General features: G+C 37.0%; 1 protein-coding gene across 1 annotated transcript; it reads right to left on the bottom strand.

Annotated features, from left to right (window-relative positions):
- Positions 1 to 1664: 1664 nt before the first annotated feature.
- On the bottom strand, positions 1665 to 19840 carry LOC121417262 (serine/threonine-protein kinase PLK1-like). The gene is made up of 12 exons (XM_041610900.1): positions 19624 to 19840; positions 14341 to 14448; positions 13641 to 13757; positions 12712 to 12929; positions 12446 to 12541; positions 11436 to 11574; positions 10049 to 10214; positions 9307 to 9483; positions 7751 to 7904; positions 5905 to 6034; positions 5021 to 5137; positions 1665 to 4214 (listed from the first exon to the last, which is right to left on the bottom strand). The coding sequence occupies exons 1-12, from the start codon at positions 19726 to 19728 to the stop codon at positions 4002 to 4004; spliced, it is 1740 nt and encodes a 579-aa protein (XP_041466834.1). The 5' UTR covers positions 19729 to 19840; the 3' UTR covers positions 1665 to 4001.
- Positions 19841 to 19912: the final 72 nt, after the last annotated feature.

Raw genomic sequence — 19912 nt, 5'->3', positions numbered from 1 at the left:
TTCCCTCTAACGCCCTATAAAGCTCCAAATGTTTCAGATTTTTTCTTAAAAAAACTCTATTGTGTTTGCAGCAAGTGTACATGAAGAAAATGTATTATTATTTGTTTGGCGTCACCTGTGCCTGGGAGGCGAAAAGCGAACTGAATCACTATGACCCGCAGGTCTCTCCTCCCGATATAACTGTTTGGGGGAATGCAGGTGGACCACTACACCGGGGTTTCCCCCTACTCTTATACGAATAGTGCAGTGGGTTCTTAACGTGCAAAGGTGGTGACTCTCCTCTACACGGGGCCTCCATTTAACGTCCTATCCGAGGGACGGAGTGTTTTCCATTGTAACATAGCCTGCATCTATGAAACATGGGAGAGACGTTTACACACAACGCACTGGCTTCAGTCATCCGCCCGGTGTGGACTCGAACCCACGATCTGTGGTTCGACGGGCAGACGCGTTACCGACTGAGCCAACACCGCTCTCGTATTGGCCTGATTCTAAACTTTTAGAACCAATATTGACTTTTATGGGACTAATTATGTATTCATGAGGTCATACTTTGGGGCCCCCATGGACCGATTCCCACCAAATATTCCTTGTGGGGGTTTTCATCATGCGCTACCAACATGCAGAAAGAGAAAATTGATGACGTCAGTCACGTCACACTTCAGTACTCTGTTAGACCATGTACATGTAAGATTACACAAAAGGAACAGAGACGAAGCAGGTGTGTATCAATTGACCACCCCCGTATTCGCCTTCTCCAACCAGTCCACTTTCATATTACCCACCAACAATACAATTCTTTCTAGAAAAAAACAAAAGCAAACCCCTTTCTTTTTCTATCACAGCTCTGAAAATTTTGTGTAAATGTCCATTATTATCACACTTAAAAACAAGGTTCGAAAGACACCTAGGAAAAATTTAGAGCCTGGTCTTTTGCAAGGAATTCCCAAAGCTGTCTTTCATCACTGATAATCACATTTCATCATTGACAAAGCGATGGGGGATGCAAGAAAGCCGCGATGAAAAGTAAAGTAGGATATCCTGGTAAAGGACTCGGCAACAGGCTTTTGACAAGGTAGCCTTACCCAACACAAAATTCACATTTTCCAGACGCGTCTCATCAATTACTTTGATCATGGACCCCATGCTTTGATGCACAAATTTGAGAAACCAACACCATTTTACAGTGCCAAAGTACATTTTGATTTCTCAATTTCCCTCAATTGTCAACGGGGCCCAGATGAAGTTCTGATAAAATAAAGTACAGTCCACCGACGGGTGTATTGTCGTACTACATTTGGCAGGTCTGGGCCCCGTCTTACATAGAGTTCCAATTGATCCGATCAATCGCAACTATGGATGGCCAGCAACGTCAACATGTATCATGCACGTTTGTTCAAAATATTTTCTAAATATGATGTATATTTATGCATTGTTTTCTTGAAAATTCACTGTGTTTCTCTTTGTTTACAAAGGACATTGTGCCAATCTCCTACAGAAAAAATTATGACACTGATGGATTTCCATAGAGAGTTACGATTGATCGGATAAATCCTAACACTTTGTAAGACGGTGTGGAGTATGTACAATATCCCACACCTTGTGATGTATTTTATTCTTGTTGAACACGGCAATAACAGAAAGAAAAACCAAGGAAGCAAAATTTTAAATACAAGAAGATTTTATTTCATTATTATAAACCTTAAATCAGAAGTCAATACTACGTCTTCATGAACACTGTATTTTATATACAAAGTACCGTTCTGCTATGATACAAAGTCCTAAGATTATCAAACAAAATTCCAAGCCATAAAAAATATCACCAATTGCAAATTTCATGGGACTTATTTCGTAGGTGGAGTTCGCTTTTCAAAAGGGGAAAATGCCCCCAACCACCTCTATTAAGTCCTGATAGTGTAGCAAATGTTAATCATAGGAATATCCCCAATAACCATGAATACATGCTGGGTAAACCTTAAATGTTACAAAGTACAATAAACTTTGACCTAGTAAAAGTTATTCTACATGGCAAGGAGTATAAAGGGTATAATTACAGAAAGCTACAGAGAACAAGGCTTCTCCTTAAGCATGGCATCAAATTAATGCTCTAAATCTGTTGCCCATTTCATAAAGAGTTACAACTAAGTGCCATTATGACAACTACCGTGGAAGCCTTGTTTGTGATTGGCTTCCGACCGAGCCATGTCGCGATGGTAGCTGCCACAAACTCTTTATGGAATGGGCCATGCCTGTGACGAAAGAGCGCAGAGATGAGTTGATTTCTTACAGACTCTAACCTGACCAATGTGACGGGGTCAAGGGGAGGGCATTTCATGAAAGAAATAATCAATGATTTTCAGTGACTATTTGTTACAAGCTACTGTAATCCTTGCATCTGATTGGCTCAGAGCAAATTTGTTGGTGAAAAACCCTGACAAGATTCTTTCTGAAAAACTGTCAACATGATGTAAAGCCCCTTCACACTATACAATCCGCGTTTTGGAAAAGAATTTGAAATGGCATTTGATAAGAATATTCCAACATCTCAATTCTCAAAGTTTTGAATAATAGTACAAAAGTAAAAAATAAAAAAAGAAATTCCAGGCAATTGCAAGCCTCCTTGTTGGAATAAAAGCAAATTCATTTCCGAATGGTAGTGACGTCATAGCAATAATGCCACCGGCAGGTACGTGTATGTAGCTACTCTATTTCATTGATTTAACATTTAAAAAAAATTGTTTTATTTTTGTTTCAACTCGGGTAAGGGTACAGTTAAGAGAAAGTTGCTTTTTAAAATAGAAGACAAAACAAATACAATTTATTCTGAAAATAAAGAGAAAAATCAACAAAAGAACATGATTCTATATAACTAAACAATGATAGATCATCAATTAACATCATGAAGCAACTTTACACAAAAAGGAATTTCAGATAGAACACAAGGCTCAGAAGCTAAAGTGACTAAGAAATACCCTTACCCAAAATTCCAGAATATACACGAGGACTTGTGCGCAAACTCTACTTCCGATTCCATTCAAATGCGCAACCATGCATGTGGAAGATAAAATGGAAAAGGTTTCTTCGCATTTTATCCTCACAGGACTGTAATATACTTCATTTGTTTAATTTGCAGACCATTTCAAATAATAAAATGATGCAAAACTACAACTGCTTACCGTATGAGCTTCAAGCTTTTTAGAGTTAGTCGTCATATAGATTTTGATATAAGATTGATTCTGTGTTAAAAACGTACGATACTGAACCACAGGGGAACATGGAATAACATATATAGATATATACATACTGTACATTATTTGTTTTATTTACAATAGATACACGAAGGAATCAAAATTCAATGAGCGTTTCATCACCAGCAGTGGACAGCACTATCTTTGGCTTGTCAAGATATTATAAAGGATGTCATGGAGGTGAATTATCTGCCTATCAAAATAAAATCTGTTGAAATAGAAATGCAGGAAGAATTACACTTATTTGCTTCCTCTAGTCAAAGTGGGCAGCGGTGGATACCACTCCGCTCTAACAGGTTCACTAGTACACAAATATTGACTGGTCATGAGGGCAATAGTGAAAATTATTGCACAAAGTGATCTTACTTCTTTTAGTCAAAGTGGGCAGCGATGGATACCACTCTGCTCTAACAGGTTCACTAGTATACAAATATTGACTGCTCACGAGGGCAATAGTACAAATTCTTGCTCTCAAATGGTGATCTTGAGAATTTGAGACTATGGGCCCAATATTTCCCAGAGACCAGTCGATATTTGTTATATAAACCAACTACTTTTGGAGCAGGGTAATAGAAAATCTAATGCCCCATTCAAATCGTGCTCATCAGTATATAATATGCCACAATACAAGATGATTTCTATAAAATCATGTTCTTGACCTATATGAGCCTGTCATAGTTTGATAGCTTTCCTCTTACGGCAGATCATTTCTTTTCGATCATGTTCTCAACAGATTTGAGCCTGTCATGGTTACTAGTTGGCCTTGACGGCGGATGACTTCTTGTCGATCATGCTCTTGACCATACTGTCGGCGTATTTGAGCCTTTCGTAGAGGTCGTACGTGCAGCCGTGTTTCTCGATCAGATTTAGGCGGAAAGTGCGGAAGTTTCTCTTGGTGTCAATGTAGGTGGCGGCTCCCATTAATGGACATACTATCAGCTTGGTATGATCGTCAAAGAAGTTGATCTGAAATTTAAAAATAATATTAATGAAATCAATTAACAAGTCAACTTGTGAGTTTAACCCTTATTAAATTGGGGGGGGGGGGGGGGGTGGTCAAATTAACACCCCCAGTATATGCTGGTCTGAAATAGCCCAGTTAAGATAGGGTTAATGATACATGCACACAAGTTGCAACCTTTATTCTGATGTCACTATATCAATGTGTTTTTTTTATTGGTTTTTATTAAAAAAATACTCATCAAAAAGTCGGAAGACTAACAATGTGAGATTACAATAAAAAACAAACAGAAAAAAAAATATATAACACGCAGTGACCATTATTCTACCAATCACACAAAGAAAAAGTAAACATATTTTGTTTGACATCAACAGTTTTTTTTTTTGGGGGGGTTATGTTATCATGATTATATTACACTTAATTCAAATTTTGTCCACCAAGAATGAAAAATAAGTGGATTAACAACTGATTAATGGATAAGATATTCGTTGCTGTGACTTATTTTTTTACAAGGAAAGCATTTCATACACACGTGTATGAAAACATCAAATAGAACATGATTCCATGTAATAACACAAGAAAAAGGAAAGCGAGGACGACCTAATGAATATTCATGACAGGGTGCATGTACATGCAAATGTTTTCACAAAATTACTTTACTTTAAAATTCAATAACTTTGCTATTTTAAAATTAGATTTTGATGAAATTTTCAGCATTTCGCTCTGTGAATTTTACTCTTTTATTTAGATGTAATTATTTTCTGCACAAAGTACACCTTTAATCAATGCCTTTCATAGGAAAGTATCATACCTGTAAAGTTCCATTGCTAAGATGAAGAACTATAGCGCTCTTTGTCCTAAACCAGCTCTGTAGGAATGGTAGTCTGGCCATGCTATCAGATTCACGAGGTGTCATGGCGGCACCAGCCTAAACAATAAAAAAAAAAGATTTGATTAAATCAACACACAAGTTCAAAGTTTCTGATTTACCTGGTGTCATGGCAACACCAGTCTATTACAACACACAAATAAACATTTGATTAATCAACATCAGAATAATTTTCCTGTATTGCATCACTATTTGCTCAACATTTCTTACAGACTGCAAAACAACAAGTTTGTTTTGTGTAGCAGATTTTTACATAGGACTAGAAGAGAAACTTATGAAAATGCTAATCAAATTTGATAAGCAAAATTATTCCGTGAACTAACAAGTTCCACCTTATTGTTTTCTCAGTAATATCCCCTTTTTATCGTAATCACTTGGAGAGTAGAATTTACTGTTATGTTAATATGTGATATTTTAAACTAAAGCGCTTCAAGCATGCTCAGACATATGCCTGTTGCATAAAACTTTTTACCTGAGAAAACTCTGGTAAAAACTGAAAACTAAGGTTAGTCTGATTTTGCCATTGACTTCAACACGGCAAAAACTCCGGTAAAAACAACCCGAGTTTTCTCTGGTAAAAAGTTTCATGCAACGGGCCCCTGGACATATTATATGATTATGTCATTATTTATTTCATCAAAATAGAAAGAGTGGATGAAAAAATGAATGGATGAATAAATGTATGAATTATTTTACTAAGAGAATGAATAAAGATAGATAAAAATTTGGATGGATGGATGGATGAATGGATATTTCCTATTAAAATGAAAGGGGAAAAAAAAGAAGAATGAAATGAAAGATCTTACCTTGAGTAGATGCTCACTCATGTAGTTCCTAAAGTATTTCAGTAGGGTAACTTTCTTGTGTAGCGTGGAGTCGTAAGCTCCAAGACGACAGTACTTCTCATTTCCTTCTCTATCTATGTATTCCAATGTGCTGTAGGATAGACAAACCAATAATAAAATTGTCATCAAAACAATTCTGCTCTTTCTCATTCAAGATAGAGATACAAAGGTTTTTTTTGAAATTCATCCAATCATATTCATGGACTTTTAACCCTATCTAGGCCGGGGGGGGGGGGGGGGGGGGGGGGGGCCTCCGAGGCCCCCCCCCAACGAATCCCGTGATATTTTCGTTGCGCAAAATTTTTTGACCGCGCCGCTCGCTGACTTTTTACTTTTAAGTCTTGCTCAAATTTTGAGACCAATTTCGCGTCACTCGGGTATGTGGTTCCGAAATTACGCAACATTATGTAAGTGCATGTCAGACCGAAAATTGCTCAAAAACATGATTTCGTGTACAAAGTCAATGCAAATTGTGTTTTCAACCAAAATTCATAAATGTATGATTATTTTTAGTTTTGCTGGTCTAAATGTATTTATTTAATGCTTTTTATGATCATAGAAGAGTCCCCAACAAATTTCATTGAAAAAACAATGAAAACCAAAAGGTCAAAAAAACAAAGAAATACATAAGAAATTGCAAAAAACAATATAATACATAAGAAAATGATTCGATATCACAATTTTTTTCATGTACACTTGCTAAGAACACCACAAAGAGTTTCTATACCAAAAATCAGTACATATGGAGCCTTATTTAGGGAGTTAGAGGAAAAAGTATGATTTCACATACTAATTACGCATAAATTAGCATAATCACTTAATAGTGTTTCGCATGAAATATATTACTATACAATCTTGTAGATTATGTCCCAGGCAACCCCCGTGCCAATTTTCGGCGCGATCGCGCGGTTGACGGCCGAGATCTTAGGGGGGGGGGGCCTGGGAGGCCCCCCCGGCCATATGAACTCCCAAAATACCCCGGCCTAGATAGGGTTAACACAGATTTTTGGAGTTTAACAAATCTATCAGAGAAAATAAAAGGCAAATATTGCTGTTTATTTTATCCAATCAAATCCAAGGATATTTCAAATCATCCAATCAGATCCATGGACTATGGAGCTTTTCAGCGAAAACAAAATTGAAGACAAATTTCATTCTTATCCAATCACATTAGAGGATTTTAAGAATCCAATCAAATACAGTGTACAAGGATGTTTTCGACTTATCCAATAAGAAACAATGATTTATTGAAACTATCCCAGCAGATAAAAGGATTTTACTTTTTACGAACTATTGTCAATGGACCATCAATTTGATTAATTCCAGCACTAAAATGAAATGTTACATTCAATCTCTCAGGAGGCAATAGGATATCTGTATAAATTTCAGGGCTCCACACTAACCCTTTTTTCTGCTGGTCCAACCTGTTCAAGTCGGACCAGTAGATACCATGTTTTTTTTCTACCATTTACTGGTCTGAACCTAAAATTTAATAGTCCCAAAAATAAAGTAAGAAATTTTTTTTTTTTTATATTTTGCTGTCTTTTATTGCCCCCCAAAAAACCCAACTAACAAACAGTACACACACAACACAGTTCATGAGAACCATTTCTCAATTTTGGAAAGCCATTTTTTTAAAGATACTAAAGAGGACAAAATATCATTTGTATTAGTTTGATATATTTTTTACTGGTCATGTCAGACCAGTAAATCAGGCTACTTCTGAAAGTTACTGGCCTGACAGCAATTTTTACTGCTCTGGGACTGGCGGACCAGTGCCAGAGTCAAGTGCTGGTATAATACTCACTCTGCATTGGCATGGAGTAGAAGTCTTGTCGAGTCATTGAAGAGAACGCCAACGCTGCCATCGCACAGCTGGTAACCTAGACCATATTTGTCTGAGTAATCGACCCATTTACTGACCCAAAGGATTGGCACTGCTGCGGGGTCCTCAGCTTCATCTAGAACAGAAAAGAAAATGGTGTAAGTAGTTTACCGATATTCAATACTCAAAGTCTAGTTATGAAAATGATAATGGCGAAATCATATACATGTATTCAGGTTTAACAATCTGCAGTGCTTTTGTCAGGTACAAAGTGCAATTATTGCCGTGGCCGCTGTTTGAGCTACCACACTATCAACAGTGCTCAGTGCTTTCCAAGTGATTGATCCCATCTACCTGGTACCCATTCACCTTACCTGGGTCGAGTGCGGCACAATGTGGGTAAATTTCTTGGTGTAGGAACACACGCCATGGCTGGGAATTGAACCCAGGACCACTTTGAAAGAGTGAGAGATTCAGCCATGGCTTTTGATCTAGGTGGGTGTACATGGGGACCTGGGGAGCGTTTCATGAAAGGATTTTATCCGACAAGTCTTTTTTTTATCCGACAATTACCATAGCAACAGTACCTGTCAGCCAATCAGAATCAGGGAAAGTTGTCAGATCTGACAACTTGTCGGACAAAAATGTTGATGAAACACCCCCCTGGCTAGAATTCTTATATCCTTGAAAAAAATACTTGTGCACTTTAAAGAAAACCTTGCTGGACTATAAAGCCAGGGTGTTACCACAAAAGTTCTTTCAAAGTGCATACAGATGTTAGATGACAGTGTGATATGCACTATAAATGTGATTCTGCCTAATAGAGTCAAGACTCCTTGGACTCAAGAAATCTATTTGACTTTAATAGAGGATGCCCTGTTTACTGGTCTTGGAGAATTGACTTAGGCAGATTCAGAATAGCTTGTGTGCTTTAAAAAAAAACCTTGCTGGGCTAAAGCCTAAAGTCAGGGTGATAACACCAAAGTTCTTTGGAACTTTGTATTGCACATATAGATGTGCTATTAATGTGCCTGCCTAAGACGATTCTCTTTGGACTAAAGACCAGCGCACACTACGTGATTCACTGTGATCTGAAATTTAAAAAAATTTGTATAAGATTAGTTGTACAATGCCTATTTAGCTTGATATATGCGAGCAAACAGAAGACTGAATGTCAAACATCCGTGTTAATTAATATGTGCTATTAATGTGCCTGCCTAAGACGATTCTCTTTGGACTAAAGACCGGCGCACACTACGCGATTCACTGTAATCTGAAATTTCAAAAAAATTTGTATAAGATTACCGGGTAGTTGTACAACGCCTATTTAGCTATGATATATGCGAGCAAATGGGAGACTGAATGCCAAACATCTGTACCATTGCACAAACAAGGTTAAAGCAAAATGCGATTTATTTTTTAAAAATTGTGTCACAACAGATTCCATAGTGTGCGCTGGCTTGAAAGAAATCAATCTGACTGTTGACTGGCCTTGGGGAATTGACTCGAGGCAGATCCACTGGTATGTGACTACTCACCTAATCTGATGTCAGCCTTGGAATGAGGCTTGGAGGATACCACACTGAGCAGATGAGTCCTCAGGCTGGCCAGGTAATCTTCCTTGGGTTGGAAAGCCTTTGGTTTGCCGTTCTCTTTGCGCTCGCTGTGTTTCCGGGGTTTCCCGCTCTGCTCACGACTGGGAGGGACGTTCTCATCTACAAGAAGAACGCAGGCATCAAGCATTGTTATCAAAGTATGAATTGTCTTAGGACTGGGCAATATTCAGAGCTGTTGACCTTGTGGACCACCCCTTCAAATGCATCACAATAAAACAGGGGGAAAATGTTGTTACCATGAACCTTAAAATTTTTTTTTAAATGTGCGACACACATCAAATGCAGGACGTATGTACGCATCGAAGAGACATTATATTTAAAAGAAATTTCAGAGAGGCAATTCAATAGCCTTGGGATTTGGACTTCAAATCTATCTTGAAAATTATAAATCTTAACATGACTTTCAACCAATGAAATGCGCATGTACATTAAGTACTTGCACTTGAGTTTTTCGAGTTGCCTTCAAACGCAACTCTTCCTGCTATGGGCCCCAGGGCTGACTGACAAGGGGGGGGGGGGCTATAAGACCCTAATAAATTCTGTGACCCCCCCCACTCCTTGGATCCACCACTGGGGACATCTACATGTGTCCAGAGTTGCACTCAGCTACAGAGGTTAGATAAATATGTGGCAAAAGGTCTGAACAATGGTTGAATAGACCTACCTTGTGCTTGGACTTCTAATAGAGGTCTTCTAGATGAGGATACTGGCACTTGGAACCTTGGAGCCATGGTAAGACAAGTGGTTGGTAGCTGAGGTGGTAGGTACCCTGAGGTGAAGAACTCGTCTTGTAGGAGGACGTCAATGTGCGGCCTCTGTTGAGGATCGTTCTGTAGGGGAAGAAGGAAAAAGAAGGTTTAGCCATAGTAAGATGGTTGGGAGCTGAGGCAGGAGGTACCCTGAGGTAAAGAACACATCCTGTAGAGAATCAATGGGTGGTCTCTGTTGGGGATTGTTCTAATAAAGGGAAAGATTGATTTAAAGCAGATATGAACCAATATGTACCCATCTCGAGTAATCAACTACTCATACCTGGCCAGTTTCCTGACCCATAATGCTAGTATAATCTAGTAATATAGACCCACTTGAATGATAACATGCTAATTATCTACTCAATACATTTATACGTCAATAATTATGGTACCAAGTAGCAAAACAATTACTTTTCCTCTCAAAACATTTTAATTTCCTACACAAATACAAGTCAATTTATTCTCTGTAGTATTTAGATATCTGAAATTGAAAACTTAAAATTTGAAGACTCTGTTGTATGTGTAACACACAGTCAATGAGAGACCACACAAAGTTCACTTCCCCTTTAAATAAGAACAGGCTTTGTATGAATACATTCATAGCATAGTAAAATTAGGTGACTGGGAGCTGAGGCGGTAGGGCATATCTATGAAGAGGGTTGATCTGAAAACTCTAGATTGATTTAATGACAGGGGCATGAGAGGGAATGCAAGAAATCTGTCCGAAGCTTGTTTTCAAAGCCTTGATGTCGTAGTGTTTAAATGGACATGCAATGAGAATAGGAAAAAAAAAATCATTTCGATATACATGTACATATACAGGGTGCTATATAAGCACTTGCCTGATTGCCTTGAGCAAGTAAAAGTTTGAGTCGGACAAGTGTTTTGAAGTAAAGAGCAAAAAAATTTGCCCAAATTGGGCAATCAAAATTCTCACAATAGAATGACCAAAGTTAGGGTCCATATGATGTGACATTGACCCTAATTTTGGTCATGGCAATAACATGGTAGATCAGTTCATGTCAAAAGAGAGAAAAAGGTCAATGGTTTTTAAAACCATAATACTTTCTTTTGAAGAGGTAAAACCTATTTTCGATGATTTTTCCGGCAAGTGAAATAGATTTTTGGGCAAGTATATTTGAACTATTTAAAAATGTACTTGCCCGACTGGGCAAGTGCTTCTTAAAAGTTATGTAACACCCTGACATAAATATAAAATTATACATTACAGAAGTTATAGCATGTGATAGTTACTGCACAAGAACTATTACTACCAACGTTACAAAAGTCTTGACTTACTTTGAGTAATTTTACAATGAGATTGCGAGCTGGTGTACTGACACTGGATGGTATTCTGTATTCATTCCTCTTGATTCGTTGATATGTGTCTTTCAAACTCTGGGTCTCAAAAGGGGGTTTCCCAACCAATAACGTATACCTGCAAGACAGACCAAAACAGTGCAAATCCATAAAGGAGGAAAAGGATTAAAAAAATGAAAATAAATAAATAATAATAAAAAAAACAACCAAACTAAACTAATACATAGAGACATTGGTTAATTTTTCTAACCAACCCAAACTTTCACAAAAAAGGGACAGTATGGATGAAAATTGATTGATTTCTTTTCCGAAAATAGGGACTGTCCCTATTGGAAAAGAATTACATGTATGGTTGAAAAAAAAAAAACTTACTTGCCTTAGAAGCAGCAATCAGAAAAGAAAATTGTGAAAATCTCTATCAATATAATGATGGGCATGTATATTGCGCCATCTATCTGGACTAGAAATATGCTATTCCAAGGCACGTACCCGGCTTTAGCTCGAGCTGCCTTTCAGTGCCATTCACCTCACCTGGGTTGAGTGCAGCACAATGTGGATGAATTTCTTGCTAAAGGAAATTACGCCATGGCTGGGATTTGAACCCACTGCCCTTTGTTTCAAAGTCAAAAGTCTAATCCACAAAAGACCAATATAATTATATATAAATTTTGTAACTATATTGGACCTGCACCAACCAATGACCATCTGAGAATGGTTTATATTCATTTGATCTAATGCCAATATGTCGAATTGCTGACTCGTCTGCTATCATTTGGTCTACCATCAGTTCGTCCACTCACCGTTTCGTCTAATAACCAGTTGGTCCAATAGCATTTAGTCCATATACCACTTGGTCTAATTAGACAAAGTGATAATTGGACCAAATGGCTGTTGGAGGTAATGGCTTTAGATTAAATGAAGGTAGGCCATCTAGTGAGTGGACGAGTTGGCAATTTACCCCGTGAAGAATTAAAAAAAAAATGACTTACATGATACACCCTAGTGACCATAGGTCAACCTCGTAGCTGTGACCTTTCTTGGATAGCACTTCCGGGGCAATGTAGTTGGGAGTGCCACATAGTGTCCTGAAGAAAAAAAAATCAAACAAAAAACAGTTAAAATCACTATATAGAGTGTCCCAGAAAAAAAAGAAAACCAAGAATGATTGATGCTTTATCATATCTAAATCACAAATAAAATAGACAAATAAATGACCTATCACAGTAAAATTGCACGTCTCCTCCACGGGACTTACTTCTTGCGCTCTCCGCTGAAGTCGACCTTGGTAGCAAGGCCAAAGTCGCCAACCTTGACCTCCATGTTGTCATCGAGGAAGAGGTTACCGAGCTTGAGGTCACGGTGGATCACCTTCGTCTTGCACAGATACTGACAAGCCAGGATGCACTGCCGCATGAAGTAACGAGTCTCTGGCTCGGTGATCGCCTTCCGTCTTTTGTGAAGCTCCATTAGCGACTGTTGGAAAGAGAGTAAATGAACAGAGTCAGCCAATAATTACCAGGAAAACAGCCACTACATAATGCAGGCCAGCACTAATGTCATACTCCTACAGCTCCTCTTCCAATCATTCAAAAGACAATTCTTCTAAAGGAGAAACATGATCTTGGAGAGTCAGAGTGGCTTGGAGACAAGCAGTCTCTCTCCTTTCTAGAAAGTGATCTGACCCTTCTTCCTAGCTGGCTCCATACAACCCAAGACAAAGGGAATCAAGTGCTCACCCTCTAACACCTTTACAAGTCCTGCAATACATTTACATTGGGAAGAAGATGGTCCCTAAAAAGGTGGGAAAATGGCACAATACATCTATAATAATTATTCTTATAGGGTGTCAGCACATTTGAGGTACCCCTTTAATTTTCTTCCAAAGTATGTTTTAGAAGTTCACCACAATAAGTTGGGTTCAATAAAAGCAGAAAAATTAGCATAAAAGATCAATTCTATCCTTTTGTAATACTGTTATGTTCTATGATACACATGCATAGTTCACATAGCCTTTACCAGCGCTAACTTTAGACAGGATTCAAGCTCAGATTCTTAACAACATGGCTTACATGTATGGTTTGAAGCCTGTCATGCTGTACAGGGACACATTGCAGAAAAAGTGTGAATGATATCATAACTTAATCAAGTCGTTGTTTTATATTATAACAGGACACATTCACTTACCCTCCTCCGGCACAACTCCAGTAACACATAAACGTTGTCCTTGTCTTCAAAGAAGCTATGAAAGCCAACGATGTGACGGTGGTGGAGGCTCTTGTGAATGTGGATCTCCATCGTCATCTAAGCAATTTGCAAATGGAGAAGATTTGAAGAATTGATTACTATATTCAATTGTATTGTCACCATTTGTTTTGAATGCTATTCTCAAATCATTCTCTGGAAAGGAGTGTAGCATTCCTCCTGTATACAGGGTGCAGGAATGCACATACATGATAGTATCATAGTTTGTGTTGAATACAGAATGCAAGTTGGAAGTCCAATTTTACCCCAAATTCTTAAATATTGTCCATTATTTCTCAAATATCTTAAAAAGAGAAATAAAGAGAGTATACTATACTATATTAGGTATGCTAAGAAATATCTGAATCTGACAAATAAAGTGAAGTTTATATATTATACAAACCAGGGAATGACTTGCTACCAGATTTGAAGGGAATTAACCTGCTGACCATATTTGATTTAATTTAAAGCATTTTTTCTTCTATTTTTTCGATGGTTGTTTGTGTCGAATTATATTCAATTTTATGTACATTTCAAAAATATTGTTGATTCAATAAAAGACACAAAAGAATTTTCTTAATTTAGTCTTTGAGCTACTTCAGGATTTTATCCCTGTGTAAGTGTAACATAATATATAGGCTACCTTGTCTTTTTGGTGAGGTTTGACAAGAAGGGCTTTTGAGACGACCTTGCCAGCGTAGATCTGTTTGGAGGCATCATCAGTCAGTTCGTAACACTTAGCAAAACCACCCTGTGTAGACACAAAGAAAAAATAATAATGTAATGGCTCAGTAATAATAATAATTGGCATTTATATAGCGCTTTATCAATCTACGACTGTTCAAAGCGCTTCACAATTATTATTACCCGGTAAGAGCATGATCGGTTCATCACGGACGGACATTTGATAGATTTTGAAAGTTTTGAAGGCTTGTAACAAATTAGGAATAAGATGAACAAGGTTCCTTTGTGTTTTATAGTGAAGGGTAGGACATAGTATGCTGAATGATTAAAAAAGTTTGTTGCCATGGTTACCTACAAACACAGGTATCCACTAAATGTGCCATATCACGGACGGACAAGATAGAAATGTGGTTTTTAGAATTTTTGTACATTTTTATTGTTTCTATCTAAACAGCTTTACATGGACCAATTATTGTTAATGCACCTAACACTCGGGTATGTTAGCTTCTATGTTCAGCATATTGAATTCTTAACCAATATCAAACTTCCGAGAGAATTGCAAATATTTTCCATCACGGACGGACATCATGGACGGACATCACGGACGGACACAATTAAAATACAATGGAAGTACTCTGTAAAAAGTTCTTAGTACTTTTTTGGTAAACAAATGCAATTGTTTTGATGATTTGTACATATTTTAATAATATTAAACAGTATTAGTTGCACAATCAAGTTGCTACAACTTCAATCAAGTTGCTGCAACTTGATTTAAGATGTAGCAACTTGATTTCTATGCTAGACGCACAGTATACATACGATTGCTCTTAACACATTTCTTGTCAAAATCGAACGTAAAGAATAAGTGATGTATAACAAAAAAAAATAAAAAACGTAAAAAGCCATTGATATGCAGGCAGAAAGGAGCAAATTCACATGACAGTCCTTTTACTTTTAGAAGATGTTAGTATTCATAGAGAATTAGCAAGTGAAAAGACTTTAAATGAAAAATTGACATCCTGGTTCTTCCCGCATACATTTTTTACATAGTTTTTGTGGCTCAACTTACCCCAGACGATGGCACAACTTACCCCACAGATGGGGCAAGTTGAGCAATTTGACATCCTTTTTTTCAAAGGTCACAATGACATTCAGCGTGGGGGTAGAAAGTTATATATAGGTGAAAAATATTTCCCAAGAATCAAATTTAAAGGTAAGGTACTTATTTCTACAATATTACTAGTCATATCAATTCTAACGTGCAAAATGCAAAAAGTGTCACAACTTACCCCCGCCTTCCCCTATTGTCTTTTAAAGTGTAGAATACAAGTAGGTTCAAAATCAACAGCTAGTTGATTATTGATCATGTTGATACAAGTATTTTTATGATCATGATGATTTTAGGCATTAATTTTCCAAGAGCAAAGATGTTTTTTAAGGTCCAAAAACTAAATCTAAAAGATTAACAGGTCACTGATCCTTATGCTTGTTTGTTGGATCAACACTTGTCAGGGGCTCTCTTTAAATCCATCTTTTGCATTAAAGCGGAGACACCCCATAACATCAACAGCCCTCATGTATTTAGGCCCTGACCGAATCCAAAATTGAAATTGATATTCCAATCCAAAGCTTAACTTCTAAACACTGCAGTGCGAGCTTTATGCATTTTCACAGTTTACCAGATAAGCGATTTGCTTAAAATTAGCTCCAAAATGGACTTCGAAAAAAGGTATTCATGTAATTTTCACAAACCTATATGTTCTGTTAGAAGCATTGTGAATCCATAAGTTTGTACATGGAAAAATTGATTTTTCTGCTTATCAGATTATGCATTGCATTCTACTTCTTCTCCATCACTTTCTGCAAGCTTGAATTGATGAAATCTACAGCTTTGGACGTGTTCTTGCCATACTTTGTTTCCCGCTTTTTTGGCATATATACATGTACATGTAGCTTTTCAACTCTATCTGCATTCCAATAATGCTTAACAATTTTCCTGACAACAATATAGCCCCAATAACGGCCAAACAAAGATATCACAAAAAATTGTGAAGAGTTGTAGGCTTATTCCATTTGAGTTCTGAATAATTCTCAGAGCCATTTTCACTGCAATTAGAAGCTAAAATTAAACTCATAATCTGCTCAGCAAAGTTTCTCATTTGCATATATGAATCTTTCCACAAGTATTTCACTCGTCCGTCCGTGATGAAATTAATGTCCGTCCGTGATCATTTTTCATTGATTTATTAAATGCATAAAATGTATGGATTTTAGCTATGTTCAAATAAAATGATGAACAGTGTCCAGTGAAATACTTCTACACACTTTTATTTCTGTTTCTATTCTGATAAAGAATAAAAAGCTGAATCCATAGACATTATCCTAATGAAAATGATCACGGACGGACATTAATTTCATCACGGACGGACGGAAATGTTAACATCTACAAGGAAAGTTTACTTCCATATTTTTTTCCTACTAATTTATGTTTGATGATAGATTAATGTTCAGAGTGCAAGACCATTAAAAAAAATTGGAGTAACTTTGAAAACAATAAAACTAGAGTGAAATGAATTTGAGTGAATTAACTTTGTCCGTCCGTGATCAAATTAATGTCCGTCCGTGATCATTTTTTACTGAGTTTATGATATGGATAAAATGTATGGATTTTAGCCATGTTCAAATAAAATAATGTACAGTGTTTAGAGAGATACCTCTAAACCTTTTTATTTTTTATTTCTACTCTGATAAAGAATAAAAAAACTTTTCATCTTTTTTTCCATCACGGACGGAAATTTCAAAATGGAAATGTTAACACCTACCAAAAAAAATTAGTTCCCAATATTTTTTTTCTACTATATTATGTCTGATAATAGAGAAATGTTCAGAGTGCAAGAACATCCAAACCAAATTAGAGTAACTTTAAAAACAATAAAACTAGAGTGAATTTAATTTGAGTAGAAATGTCCGTCCGTGATGAGAGGTAGCAGCACCCCCATGAATAAAATGGACTATTCCGGTACTTTCGGAATCATCAATCTTCATGAAACTTAGTTTTTTGAAACCTGAGATATCAAAGATCATTTTAAAAGCAAATTTGATAAAAGTACCTTAAAAAAATTTTTTCACCTCAATGCGAACCCTTAACCGATCATGCTCTTAACTGGATTCATAGCATTCCAAGCAGCCTGTTAGGCGCAAACTTGCTAAACCAACCACAATGACGGTTGTTTCCTACCGGTACCCAATTAGCACCTGGGTGAGAGTGGCAAAGTGTGGATTGACGCCTTGCCAAAGGGCGCTAGGCCATGGCGGGATTCGAACACACGACCCTCTGATTACAAGGCGAGAGTCAGAACCGCTACACCACGGCGCTTCCACCAGTACAGCCACAGGCGCATTTTAAAGGGGGTAACAGCTATCTTAAGCTATACACTGTACATGTCTACGTGTACATCTTGTCGTTAAAATATGAAATTGTATTTTCTTATAAGAATTGAAAATGGTTTGTTCATACTAAGAGTCATTAGTATATCAACAGACAAATAATTTCATACATGCTTCTGAAAGATAAAAAAAAAGTTGAAGTTATCATGAACCATTAAAGCTTGAAATACATGTATTTTATTTTGGGGGAGCTGCTCTCATATAATGTAAAAAAAATTAACAAATTATATAAAATGACTTTCTTAATTTTTGATGGATTTTCCTCAGAACAAAAAAAATATAAACTTATACTTTGGGTATTTTTAGTAGGGTATGGATTGGGCAAGTTATAACATCTTTACACTGTGGCCCACATTGACAATGAGGGAGATAAAAAAACTTGAACACCTTGAAACTCAACAGTTGCAGAATACCCCCCCCCCCACGTTCCACCATGGACGTCACCTGGCCCATGGTTCTACATGTAAAAGACCTATTACCAAGCCAACCAAGGCCTACTCCGCATGTGGTGGGGGAATTTTGGCAAATTACATGAAAGCCAAAATGTCTGAGTGAACATTTTGGTATACATTTGTTGTTAATCTAGTTGGGACATGGACAGGGGATTTAATTTTGAAAATATCAGCTGAACAACTGATGACATGAGTTACAAAAGAGAAGTTTTTGCCTATAAAATCCACTAGTTAATGGAAGTGGTCAAGTTGGTTGTTTTGTCTTGTTAGATAGATCACTTTTAAAAAGGGAATTTCACCCAGACAATCATTGGAAAAAAATAAATATTGGTGAGGTTTTCATCAGCCAAAGCATACTTTACAATTTGTCAAAGTTTTAATTTTGTAATAAGTCACAGAGGAGCAGCTCCTCCTGGTACGAGTTTGAAGAAGATCGGAGGGGGTCGGGTGACAAATTGTCTGAAAATTGGTTGATTTGATATGGATATAGTTTGACCCATATGCTCTCATAGTACCCGAGAGGTCTAAAATCTAAATATGTTGTGTGATGTGTAACTGTAACTTTGTCTTATTTAATAGGCTAGTTTAATCTGAAAATGACTTTCCTCATTTTTTGTAAGAAAATCATAATTTGTTCCAATTGACAATTCTGATAAACTTTTCGGCACACACACAAAAAATAGAGAGATTAATTAGATCTTGATTCTAGATCTTTTTTTTATTTCAACGATGCTGAAAACAGAAAGTTGGTCAAGATAGAAAATGAAGAATTAAGATAACATCCGACTGATTCCTTGCTTGAAAAATTGTTTCAAGTAATATTGTATTCGTAATTTGATTAGAACACAAAATTATGAAGAAAAAAAATAAGTCTTCACGAAACAGGTGAGAGATCCAGCTCAGCCCCGTTTTGGAGGTGAGGTCGAGTTGTTCCAACCCCTCTGACAAGTTTAACTTTAAAGTTGGCCGGCATGACCATTAACCAAAAATTGTGACTTTTTGTGGATTTTTTTTCGCCTTATTTTAATTAGATCTAGGCCTAGCTAGGTAGGCCTAACTTTATTTCGTTTACTTTCAAATTTATTTAGTTGCGCAGATATGTGCCCCTCCCTTCTTCTCAACTCTCTCTCTCTTTTAACTGATACCTCTAGGCCTACTATTTTTGATAATCCAATAATTTTGAGCTCAATTTCCTGACTCCATTCAAATGACGCCAAAACCTCACACAACACTGCCCTGTGTCTGTTCAGCAGGACACATTGCATTCACACACAGCTCAACAGGCAACATGACTCACTAGGCTAACTCAAACTGCAAATGAAAAAAAAAAGCTCACAAGTTACCTTGCCCAAAAATCTTCCTTTAGTGTATGTTTTTCCAGTTGATGGATCTGTAACAACATCAGGAACTTCCTTTACTCTGAGATCTTCCTTATGTCTTGACGCCATCTTAATATTTCAAGCCAAAATATTTCAAAATTAGTCAAAAAAACTGCAGACAATTTCAATGCGTCGATCAAGTCAGCTGCGATCGCCTGTTTCTGACGATCTTTTGTGCATTTAAAAACAGCGGGCCGGTAATCAATGAATAGTGGTCGTTCATTGGCCGATGAAGATCTCCGCTTCCGCAAAT

This window comes from Lytechinus variegatus, chromosome 6, assembly GCF_018143015.1.
Source record: "Lytechinus variegatus isolate NC3 chromosome 6, Lvar_3.0, whole genome shotgun sequence".
Lineage (NCBI taxonomy): Eukaryota > Metazoa > Echinodermata > Echinoidea > Temnopleuroida > Toxopneustidae > Lytechinus > Lytechinus variegatus.
Note: the sequence above shows the minus strand (reverse complement) of the source record. Positions and strands in the feature narration are given on the sequence as shown.

Bases quoted from the DNA above. Each gene is read 5' to 3' on its own strand.
- LOC121417262 (XM_041610900.1), bottom strand. From the start codon at position 19,728: ATGGCGTCAAGACATAAGGAAGATCTCAGAGTAAAGGAAGTTCCTGAT. The intron at 11,575-12,445 runs GTAAGTCATTTT...TCTGTCTTGCAG, and splicing joins TGGTCACTAGGGTGTATCAT to GTATACGTTATTGGTTGGGA. The intron at 4,215-5,020 runs GTATGATACTTT...TTTAAATTTCAG, and splicing joins TTAGCAATGGAACTTTACAG to ATCAACTTCTTTGACGATCA.